Source organism: Diabrotica undecimpunctata, chromosome 3, assembly GCF_040954645.1.
Source record: "Diabrotica undecimpunctata isolate CICGRU chromosome 3, icDiaUnde3, whole genome shotgun sequence".
NCBI classification, from domain to species: domain Eukaryota; kingdom Metazoa; phylum Arthropoda; class Insecta; order Coleoptera; family Chrysomelidae; genus Diabrotica; species Diabrotica undecimpunctata.
The window spans coordinates 84,155,318-84,167,419 of NC_092805.1; the positions used below are offsets into that span (position 1 = coordinate 84,155,318).

General features: G+C 31.1%; 2 protein-coding genes across 7 annotated transcripts in view; one reads left to right on the top strand and one right to left on the bottom strand.

Annotated features, from left to right (window-relative positions):
- The window catches only part of LOC140436981 (uncharacterized), an 82,983-nt gene extending 77,452 nt beyond the window's left edge, over positions 1 to 5,531 (bottom strand). For all 4 annotated transcript variants that reach the window (XM_072526183.1, XM_072526182.1, XM_072526181.1 and 1 more), the window contains exons 1-3: positions 5,372 to 5,531; positions 2,017 to 2,464; positions 437 to 688 (exon numbers count right to left, since the gene is read on the bottom strand). In XM_072526183.1, coding sequence (XP_072382284.1) covers positions 437 to 688; positions 2,017 to 2,464; positions 5,372 to 5,413 — 742 coding nt within the window. In that variant the 5' untranslated portion in view covers positions 5,414 to 5,531. The remainder of the gene's footprint in view (positions 1 to 436; positions 689 to 2,016; positions 2,465 to 5,371) is intronic.
- Positions 1 to 12,102, top strand: part of LOC140436982 (alpha-tocopherol transfer protein-like) — a 162,963-nt gene that overhangs the window by 129,750 nt on the left and 21,111 nt on the right. For all 3 annotated transcript variants that reach the window (XM_072526188.1, XM_072526187.1, XM_072526186.1), the window contains exon 3: positions 9,865 to 10,023. In XM_072526188.1, the coding sequence (XP_072382289.1) occupies positions 9,865 to 10,023 (159 nt within the window). The remainder of the gene's footprint in view (positions 1 to 9,864; positions 10,024 to 12,102) is intronic.

The following is a 12,102-nucleotide window of genomic DNA, read 5'->3' on the forward strand; positions in this document are numbered from 1 at the left end:
CATCTCATTTAAACTGTTTTTTATTTAAATAACCAATACTACGTTCAATAGTAATCAATATATGTTTATTGGATTATACGAGGGTACATCTGAAAAAATGATATTGTTAGCAAAAAACTACATTACATTTAATCCTTACATAACTTTATTTTGTAAGGATATATTCTTTATGTCCTTTATTATTGAACTTTACATCTATTAGCATGTTTAGTTGTACATTTTTTGTAACAATCTTTGTGGCCCAAACAGCGATTTGTAATATTTTTAACTATTATTATGATTACATTTTTATACCTTAGAAATACCTGATTTAGTAACTGCCTTGGGATGAGGATATTTATTATTGAGAATATTGCATATACTTACATCGAAATTAAACCTAATCGACCTGAAACTCTTGAAAACTAAAGTTATCAAAAAATTACTCAGTGCTTACCTTCAGTTTCTTTGTGATCAGCTGTAACATTATCATCTTGTTTTATATTATACCCATACTGAATATTCTTAGGTAAAGCAGTTCTATGATATCTAAAGTCTGGCGTAACTGGTGTGGCAAATTGTTCTCTAGGTACTAGTAAACTGGCTTTTTTAATTGGTTTATCTTGAAAATACTGAAAACAATCTTCGTCACCAGCACAACCTTTGCAGTTTTTATTTGTAGAATAAGTCCTCTTAGCCATGTAGAGTGCTAGAAAATTCGTAACTTAATGATAAGACAAAATGAATGACAAAAAAATATTTGTAATAGGTATATAGAACTCGTGTAAATTATATGTTTTCTGCATAAAAAATCTCACATCTAAACTAAAATGACCAATAAATTTTTAAGTTATACATCAGCAATTGTATTGTCAAAATAAACAAATTCTTTACATTGCCCTGTAGCTTCTAGTAAGCTTGAATTTTCAGTTTACTTAAATCGCCATCGATTAGAAATCTTTTGACTTCATGCTTCTTCATTAGAGGTCGCTACTAGTGTATATTGGTATATTGTGTTATAATAATTGGCAGGTAGATGAACCGTTTTTATTAAAACCCCTATGTTTTAATAGCCATATTGGTAATTTAATCATTTTAACCCTATTGATAAGTGTTCAATTATCACTAAAGCAGTTATCCCGCCAGGCGTCCACAAGTATCAATTTTCACCTAGTAAACAGCACGGAGTAGGGATGAAAACAAAGCCGGTCTCCTGTTGGTCTTACACAATAAGCTTTCTCTTACTCCGAAAACTACACAATGTTCGGCTATTATTATTGTTTATGCATCGAACGGAGCAGTGGTGTACAATTATCATATTACCTTCTTAGTGTAATTTTAAGTAAATTCATTATTTATTTGCTGGGTTAAGCTTATTCAGCGCGATTAATGATGCGTATCATTAATAATTAACCTCGAATGTACGATGGAAGCAGACTGAATGAGAAAAAATAAATAATGTCATTGAGGCAACGTATATCAAGGAAAAATGCAAAGGAGAGGATGGAAACGCACCATTTGATTTTAAACGTTTACAATTTCCCGTACGTCTGGCTTTTGCAATGACAATACATAAGTCACAAAGCTAACAGTTGGAAGTTTTCGGAATTACTTAGTGGAAACTTAGAGTTTCCACGTTTCGCGAGTGGAAAATTTCTTCAGTACAACAGTAATGCCTTGATTAGTGATCAGTTTAGTAGTGTCTGGGGGCTCGGGAGACTGAGACCGCGGAAGCCCTGAAGAATACATCGAAGAGAATCGATGTATTATTATCCGAATAAAAACTCGATTTACTTGTGGTTCTTTAACGTTGGTGTGTTCAGACTTCAGAGTTTAAATCATAAAGAGAATGTTGCTGAATCATCAAAATAAAACAACTCATTTTTCACTTTCACTGCTGGACCGAAAACTGTCCGAAAATTATCTTGCACACTTATTTTTACGCAGTTGATTTTTAGAGAATAGAGGAGTTTGGTATATTTGATCTATTTGCTATGTTATTATAATTTAATTGTAGTAAATATAGATATTACTTACGAAATTTAGGCTGGATTGGAAATTTGGGATACTGAACTCGTTTTGCTTCAGATGTAAAATGTCGCCTTTTTTGCTTACTACTTGAACGTTCGAGGAATTTGTTCTTATATTGAGATGATGAACAAAACTTATTTAGCTTTGAATTGTACATTTTTTCTTGCTTCTCCTTTTTGAGATATAGGTATTGTTCGTAGCTGATATCATCTCTTTTATTCTTTTCTGCAGTAGTTGCGCTTCTTGGATGTCCAAACTTAATCTTTTGAGGACAATGTCGCCTAAAGTTAGAATTGACTGTACCTGTTGGTAAGCTAAAACTATTCTTCTGATTTGATGTAGTTGTAAGAGATTTAAAACTTCTTGAATTTATACTATATTTGGGAAAACCTACTGCTGACTTGTCCATTCTTCGCAATGGGCGAAGAGAATGAGGGGTTCTGACACATCTTGTCTAAAAAAAGATAAAAAGTTAGAGCAAAGCAAATAACGGCATTCATAAACAGTTAATATACAATAAAGTTTTTTTTATAAACTCAACCAAAATATATAATATATATTATAACCCTGCAATATTCCAGAAAAGCAATTTTTTATTCTTGCTTAAGAGCTGTCTATAGGATGTAAATGAAACTTTATAGTCACAAAATTAGTTTGTATTTCCTGTAAACAAAATATTTGGTATATTACAGACCTACTGTATTTAAATTTAGCTTATGATTCTTATTTCTAAGTAGGCAAACGGCAAACCCCCAAAAAGTGCTTTAATTTTCGACAAAACCAATGTATATACCAAACATATTACTAAAATGTTTGTAAAAAAAATCTGCACAAATTTTCTAAATAAATTTTTTTATTACAATGTGGGAACATGTTAATAGGCAAGAAAGAATAAAAATTTTAGTTTTATGATTTTAATGAATTTTATATTTAACTCTCGATATTTCGGCTCAGTTTAAATATTTCAGTTTCTAATTTTAACACAATGTATTGGACATTTTTGTAAAAAATAAAATATATTGGAACTCTTAAATGGGTAATAGTATATTGTATGTAACGGCTTTCAAATCGGCAACTATATATAATAATAATATAACGTGAACATATGTATCATCTTCATTTAACCAATCGCTTCCTATGCTGGATGTAGGCCTCCCTCAGTCTCCTTTAATACTCTGCACTAAACCGCTTGTAGTCAGCTTACTGCAATTCTTGACCTGGTAACCCTGCGAGAGGTAGTAATGGGCAACGTACAGGCACCAAAACATGGCGGTCACATGGATGTGCTTGTGAACTTTGTCAATAATTTGAATCTTACCTTAATTCGTGTGATGTTTTCATATAGTTAGTTGTATTTTTGTATTATTTTGTATTAATAAGTGTTGTTTTGGTACCATTAATAATATGGAAGCACTACAGATTATCAAAAGCCTGTATCGGATCAAATCATCATCTGATTCTGAAGAAAAAACAGAAGGAAGACCTCGAGTTATCAAGAATCGACCAAATTATTTTTAACCTTTGGACGAAGTGAATTTTTTTCGAAGGTTTTGAATGTCTAAACCAACAGTTTTATATGTGTTGGAATGTATAGACAAGTATATGCAAGTTTAAATATAAAATGTTAATATATTACATTTCATTTCTTACATAATTAAACATGTAACAACTTCATTAGGGAGGTTAAAAGAAAGATACATTAAATTTCCTGCTACAGTGAAGAAATGGCATCCACTAAACTAACACAATAGTGATTGTGTTAGTTTAGTCACTAACTTGACAATAGTGATGTTATTTATATCTTTTAATTAAAGGTGGAGATGATGCAGACCTGTTAGATACATAAAAAACTACTTTTCTATAAGTTACTAAACTAAACAAAGCTAACTACTAAATAAAGCACGACAGAACTGAACAAAACCAATTTGGCAAACAAAGAATTCAATATTAACAAATAGAAAAAGAAAGATTATGACATCTGATTTTTCTTTTTATTTATTAACAATAGTTCACACTTACCCGAATTAATACCTAAGAAAGAATTTCCTAGATAAGCAGTTCTTTTAGTTGTGAAACCACATTGTTCCTAAGTTTTGTCTTAGGAAGTTCTTTTCGATAAGAAATACTTCCGAAAGCATCTGTTTAGATATCGTTGGGGAAATCGGGCATAAGGAACAGCTTATTCACTACCAGGTCTATTGCTAATTAATAGTTTGCAGAACATGATGAAAGTCTAATTAGGATGAGAATAATTTATCCTCATATTCGCAGTTTTGGCCTTTATTATATTTCGGCTACACTGAGTTCTACCTCGTACCCCTGAACATTGATGTAATCATCTTAAATGGTGCAGAGAATGATTGGCTTGGCCAGGAATGTAGTAAGGTTATGTTTGGGGATAAATTTCGATTCTGTTTAGTAATGCATGATGACCAAGCCTGGGTCAGAGGACGACGCGACGTGGTGAAAGACGAAATCCACAATTCAATGTTGGGATTATGGTGTAAGGTACTATCGCTTACGGTTCAAGTTCATTTCTAATCTTCTTCAGAGAGAACATGACAATTCAGTAGAAGAAATTCTGTAACTTCATCGCATACCATACTTTCAGACGCTCCAACTTTCAACTTTTAAGCTAGATAACGCAAGGTTGCACATTATGAGAGTGGCCGTAGACTTATTTGAACAGGCTAAAGTAAATTTTTTGCCCTGGTCTTCAGGATATCCAGATTAATCCCCAGTTGAACATGTGTGTAACATGGTGAATCGGAAACTTCTTAATTTAGAGCATCCTCCCTTGACTTTGGGATCACTTCGGAAGAGTTAATTAGACATAAAACATGATACACTAGGAGGATATTGGCCACCTAAGAAAGAGCGAGCCCAGGCGTATAAAGAGTGTGTTACCCACTGAGAGGCATTAACATATTAGTGATTTACCCCTATTAGTTGTTAACCAGTTTTCATCGTTTGTTTATTTTACTAACCTATATAATTGTTTAAAATATTTTCAAAATATAATAATTTATTATACGAGAAGATGTTTGGATTTCTATGTCACTTAATATATTTTCTCCGAAATTTAGTAACTTCGTTTAATTAAGTTCTATAAAACAGTAAAAAAAGTATTCGAGGTTTAAGGTTGTCAAAAAATAAAAATGTATTACAAAACCATAAAAGGCAAAAATAAACAAAATATGAGAATCCAAAGAAGTGATCTATTCCAGAGAAGTAGAAACCGACCAAAACATAAAAATAGAAGATATTTTTGTAGTAAAAAACTGCTTGTGTATAAAAAAATAACAGTTTCAAATTTAAATGACAATTTTGCACTACTAAATAAGATAAACACAGTACTTACTGGTATTTTGAGTTTACAAACATTCCTTAACATTGAAATCATTACAAAAATTTTGTGGTGAGGCAGAAATTTGGGGACCGACGACAGATAATTTTGATGTAAGGATCTGACATTCACATCTTCCTTGATTTTAAATAGTTTTCAAACACAAAAACTTGTTTTCAAACATAAAATATTTTAATTATGTCAGAACTACGTCAACCACTAAATATATTTTTTAAACAATTAAGACTAGCGAATTAGGGATGGAAAATTTCATGATCAGTTGCGGAGCAGTTTTTTAACTTACATAAAAAGAAAACTCTTTCGATTCGTCTTAAATTTGTAGAAAATCACAGTTTTCACAATATTAATATATACAATATAATAATGAATATAAGAAACATTATTCAATTTTTTAAATGTTTTGAAACAAATACAAAATTCGAATATAAGATATGCCAATTTTACCGCGGTATTCCGGATATTTAAGGTGACTTAAAGCAACGAAGCTGTCTTTATTCAATAACAAGATCTTTACTTAACACATATCTTTTTAATGTGCTATACTTGATTGTGAGTGTAGGAAACTGCTCTGCATAATATCTGTGTTGTGTATCATTAAGTGTACACAGTACTAGACAGATTAGACTACTTCATGATTTTTAGGGACCTTCGAAACGGTGCGGCGATCTAAGTATACCCCAGTCTATTTGTGAAAAAATCAACAATTTCACGTAAAAATCTCATACAGGATTTTGAAGGTTCCACTAAAAGGTATATAAGTGATAGCTTAGCACAAATCTTTGAAGACGCTTTGTTCTTTTTTAACAATCATAAAAAGTAAAAAATCTTTTTTTTTTGCGTATAAAACGTTTCTTATACATGTTGAAATAAAAGTTGTAGACCTTAAAAAGTTCTTTATTCTGCGAGTTTCTAAATTCTTCTTCTTCAAGTGCCATCTCCGCGGCGGAGGTCGGCAATCATCATAGCTATTCGGTCTTTTGAGACGGCTGCTCTGAAAAGTATATTTGATGTACATCCCTAGCACTCTTTTAGGTTACGCAGCCATGGCATTCTACGCCTCGCTATACTTTTCTTTCCTTGGATCTTTCCGTGCATAATCAGTTGGAGCAAGGTGTATTTCCCTCCACATGTAATATGTCCGAGATATTCCAATTTTCTTGTTTTAATTGTATTTAAAATTTCTATTTTGTTATTCATCCTTCTCAGAACCTCTTTGTTTGTGACGTGTTCTGTTCACGATATTTTCAGAATTCTTCTATACACCCACAGTTCGAATGATTCCAGTTTTTTTATTGATGTCGCATTTTAGGTCCAAGATTCCATTCCATAAAACAAAGTCGAAAAAACATAGCACCTCGCCAACCTAACTCTTAGTTTCAATTTTACATCCCTTCTATAGAGCACTCTTCTCATTTTGTTGAAATTTGCTCTAGCCTTTTCTATTCTGATTTTGATCTCCTGAATGTAATTATTTGTGAAGTTAATCATTGTTTCCAGATATGCATATTTGTCCACTTGTTTGACGTTGGTTCCGTTTATTAGAAGATTCTCGTTATTTCTTTGAGTTTTTGATATTCTCATAAATTTCGTCTTCTTGACGTTCATTGTTAGACCGTACTCTTTTCCATACTCCGCTATTCTGGTCACCAGTCTCTGAAGATCTTTAATATTTTCGGCTAAGATCACAGTGTCGTCCGCATATCTAATGTTGTTAATGGGAATTCCATTTACCTTTATTCTAGCTGTTTCACCCTGTAGGGCCTTTTTCAGGATCTCTTTGGATTAGGCATTAAAAAGAATTGGCGACAATACGGATCCCTGTCTAATTACAATTTCTTATGTCAGCTGTTTGTGAACACGTACTTTTGCACGCTGTTTATAGTATAAATTTGATATGATCCTGAGGTCGTTGTAGTCAATCTTCTTTGATTTCAGGAAATTCATTAATTGTTCATGTCGTACCTTATCGAATGCTTTATTATAGTCAATAAAACATGCGTATATATCTTGATTGACTTCCAGGCATCTATGTATCAGTATATTAAGTGAAAAAGGGCTTCACGCGTCCCTAGGCCTTTGCAAAAACCAAATTGTGTATCATTAACGTCTATGTCCAGTTTGTGATATATTCGCTCATGTACTTTTAGTAGCAACTTTAGCACATGAGACATCAAGCTAATAGTGCGGTAACCGCTGCATTCCCTTGCGTTTTTCTTTATGGGGAATAAAAATCGACGTTAACCACTCTTTGGGCAATACGCCTGAACTATAAATTTGGTTCAAGTGTCTATCTAGGTCTTATCTAGAATTTTTAGGATTTGTATAGGAAGCATGTCAGGTCCAAGGCTTTTTCCACTTTTTCTAAATTAAAATACATAAACAATTGACCGAAATAATTGCAAAAAACCCTTATTTTTGAAGTAATATATTAACATTAATAACTTCTTTTGTTGCATAATGACATGTAACATAACTACTTGAAATTATGGCAATTAAGTTAATAATGTGTGCTTAATTTTAGCTAGATTGACCAAACAGTTTGTAAGTTATTTAATTTGTTTATACCAAAGAGTGGTTATTTAAACAACTGTACTTTCTCAAAAAGTGAATCTAGAGGTATTTATCAAATCGCAAATGATTTTTTGAGGCTTCAATTTTAAGATATTATATTAAAACAATTTCAACATTCTATCCAAATTAAAAAAAAATGTTTAAAACATGCTGAGTTTTTAGCTTATTACAATTTATATTAACTATGTTATTTTTTATGTCACGCGTTTGTAAAAATTCACACTTAAAATGTGGGGAAAAAACATAACCTTTAAAAAAATTACCTATGACCAATAGGAACCAAGATGGCGTTTTTTCTTAAATTAATATTTTCAACATTTATAGCTGGAAATTGATTGAATTATAAGTAAAGATATAGATTTTATGATCCAATTTATAAATAGCATATACTGAAAAGTTGCAAAAAATTTTTGGTGTTTGCGCGATGCTTGTGACTGTACTGGATTAAGAACTGTAGGGTCCTGTTCTCACATTGCCGTAATTATTTATTAACTTAGCAATGCAAGGTATTAGTCAAAACTTATTAGACCAGCAAAAATACTTTCAGACTCATTTATCACATCAGATACTGACCCCGTAATAAACAAAGATAGTGACGAAGACTAAAACTATTATTGTAATTTGATTTTGAAGATTTTTACTATTTTGTAATTTTATAAAAATTTATTATTATTAATAGAAATTGAAAAATGGTCTTATATAAAATAAAATATTATTATTTTATTAATTTAATCCATAAATGGTAATATTTAATAATAATTAATCACCACTCGAATAAAAAAGGGCATTTGAATGAAATTATGTGCTTGAACTAATAAAAAATTTCGGAAAATGTAGTTTTTCCTAATTTAGAACATGTTTCATTTTAAAAATGGGCTACATGACCTTGTCATTAGCCAAAAAAATGACAAAAACAAATGAAAAATCGTTCTTCATTCACATGCAGTTGAGATTATATGCTGAAACATGAAACAAATATCAAGAAAGAGGTTTTGTCATATTTTCTACATGTTCTGGTCTGATAATGGCAAATTTAATCGCGCTATTAGAAATAACAAGAAACTATATCAAAAATCGGTATTTATTGACATACAGTGGATTTTATGTGCTAAAAACATGAGGACAAACGCCTCAAAAATTAGAAAATGTGTTTTTTCTAATTTTGAGAATTTTTCAGAACAAAAATGGCAAATCTAACCCCTCTATTTGAAAAACTAAAAAAATATAGGAAAAATAATGATTTAGAAGTTTGCTAAAAATTACCTACATAACCTAAAATTTTTTTGAAAATTTCAAATATTTTTCCTGGGCTAAATTTTTATCCAAAAAATCTGAAAAAAATGAGAATTGAGAATTTTCAGGCAATAAAATGTATGTTGTCAAATTTTTTAAAGTAAAGGATCAGTCAGGATTTTTTTTGCAATAGGGAGCCCCTGGGGTCACCTAGGGAGCTAAAAATTTGGTTAAAGGGGTTTCTAAATATACACTTTCGAGCACCGGATCTTAATAAGATTCCCACCGAGTGCAGATTTTACCATCTTATCCCGCTATAACCTTTATTTATTAATTGAAAATTGATTAAAATATGAGTTTCCTTAAAGATTTACAATATTTTTATTAACCTTGTCACTTACACTGGATTTTATATTTAATAGTTTAATAGTAGATTTTATATTTTATATAGTTGCCAGTTTGTTGTCTACTGCATATCTATGAGGGAATCTGCAACTTTTTGGATTTTTTTGATATTGTGGTTTAGAAAAATTAAAATCGGTCGTAGAATCCATTAGGATTTCATTAAATAATTGTATTTGATGAATAATATATACTTAATGCAACTTTGCTTAATGATCAAAATATTTATTAAAAAACGTATTTGTTAACAAAATAATATCTTTTAAATTTTTTATGTTTAGACATCTGTGGAGACTACCAAAACTAACACCAGAAGGTTATAGAATGGTTATGTATGCTGTTAGAGATGGAGATCCAACCAAAATGGTTTTCAGTGAATGCGTTAAGACGTTTTGTATGTTCAACGATATTGTTTTATCCGAGGATGGTATCGAAGATGGGTGAGTTTCGTATTATATATATATATATATATATATATATATATATATATATATATATATAAATTATATATATATATATATATATATATATATATATATATATATATATATATAAATATATATATATATCCATATATATATATATATAAATATATATATATCCATATATATATATATATATATATATATATATATATATATATATATATATATATATATATATATATATATATATCTATTTAAGCATTTTTACAGCTGTCGCCGCCTTCCATCTTTCAGCCAACGTCTCCAGTCCTTTCTGTTCTGTCATTCTCCATCTCCAAGGTCTCGTCTTTCCATGGCCTCATCCAGTTCATCTCTCCATGATCTTCGGGGTCTACCTCTTTTCCTCCTTCCTATTGGGCTCCAATCCGAAATCTTTGCTATCCACCTTGTATGATCTGTTCTTCTCACATGTCCATACCAAAATCGTTTTTTTTTTCGATGTAGCTGAGTATGTCTTGTTCTACTGCCATTCTTCGTTTTATGTCCTCATTTCTGATGCGATTCATATTTGTCACTCTGCAGCTTCTTCTCATGAACTCCATTTCAGTTGCTGTGATTTTGGACCTGTTTCGTTTATTTATTACCCAATTCTCTGCTCCATAGGTCATTATACTGCGTACCAAGGTGTTATAAATTCTCTTCTTTGTATTTCAGGTAATCTGTCTATCCCACAGTACCCCGTTCATTTGTTTAATACATGTTCTTGTCTGTGCTAATCTGCTGGTTATCTCTTTCTCGGTGGTTCCATTTTTTGAGAGTATGAATCCTAAATATTTGAATTTGCCATTGTTGAATTTGTCATTGCCGTTAATTTCCCTATTATCGTCCATTTCCAAGTTTCTCCCTGGTTCTTGCTCTGTTGTTAAATATTCGGTCTTTTCTAGATTTATTTCCAGTCCATTTTTTGTGTATTCCTTTTCTAATTTTCGGAGCATATAGCACAGATCTTCTTCATCTTGAGCCGTTACTACTTGGCCATCTGCAAAGCTTAATCTGTACAAGAAGTTGTTCCGGATTGGTATTCTCATCCCTTCACATTTCCTTTTCCAAGGTGTTAATATTTGTTCGAGGAATATCTTGAACAGTGTCGGAGATGTAGAGCATCCCTGCAGTAGGCCTTTTGTGGTCTTAAATTCGTTGGAGTATTTATTTATTGATTATACTATTATAATCATTATAAATTATTTTTATTTGAGTGTTCATTATCATTATTATGATGAATATTAAATATACTTCAGAAACGACATCGTCAATTATTTTTATTTTACATAGTTAATAAAAAATAATTATATCAAGGTTCATTGAGTAATGATAAATCGATTTTTATAATGTATATGAAAATAATAACATATTCGTACCTTCCTAATAAATTAAAATAAAAATATCCTTTGACTTTGATACCATATAATACAAGATTGTGAAATTAAAAAAGTCCACTTGAAATATTTTCCTTGGAGAAGGTTTTTATACAAAACCTCCAGACACGTCGATTTTGCATTTAAGGAGGACATAGTTTGATTTTTAACACATTGGTACGGATAGTGTCGACAATAACACCAATTCGAATTACAATCGAGTAATCAATTTTGCAACCGATAAGGACTTGCTCGTGGGAAGTACATATTATCCATACAAAAATATGCATATAATAACTTAAGCATCACCTTATGACTTAAGAAATAATCAAATCGATCATATACTATTATGCTTGTAAGTTCTAGACACTTCTCCAAGCAAATGGATGTCCACACTTTCGAGGCTCTAACATTGATTCAGGCCACTTTCTAGTTGGCACAAAGTTTCGAGTTAAAATCCTTAATGCTAAGAAAGAGACACGCACCGAAATAACCCGCCACAATATTATACGCCTCAAAAACCCGCAAACACTACAAAAGTTTCAAAACTATATCGAAACTAAAAACATGATTGAAATGAAAGTCAAGAGACTTTTCTTCGATGGCGAATTAAGTAAACTGCAAATCCAAGCTTACTGAAAGCTTTTGAACGAGTTAAGAATAACCGGAATAACCTTTT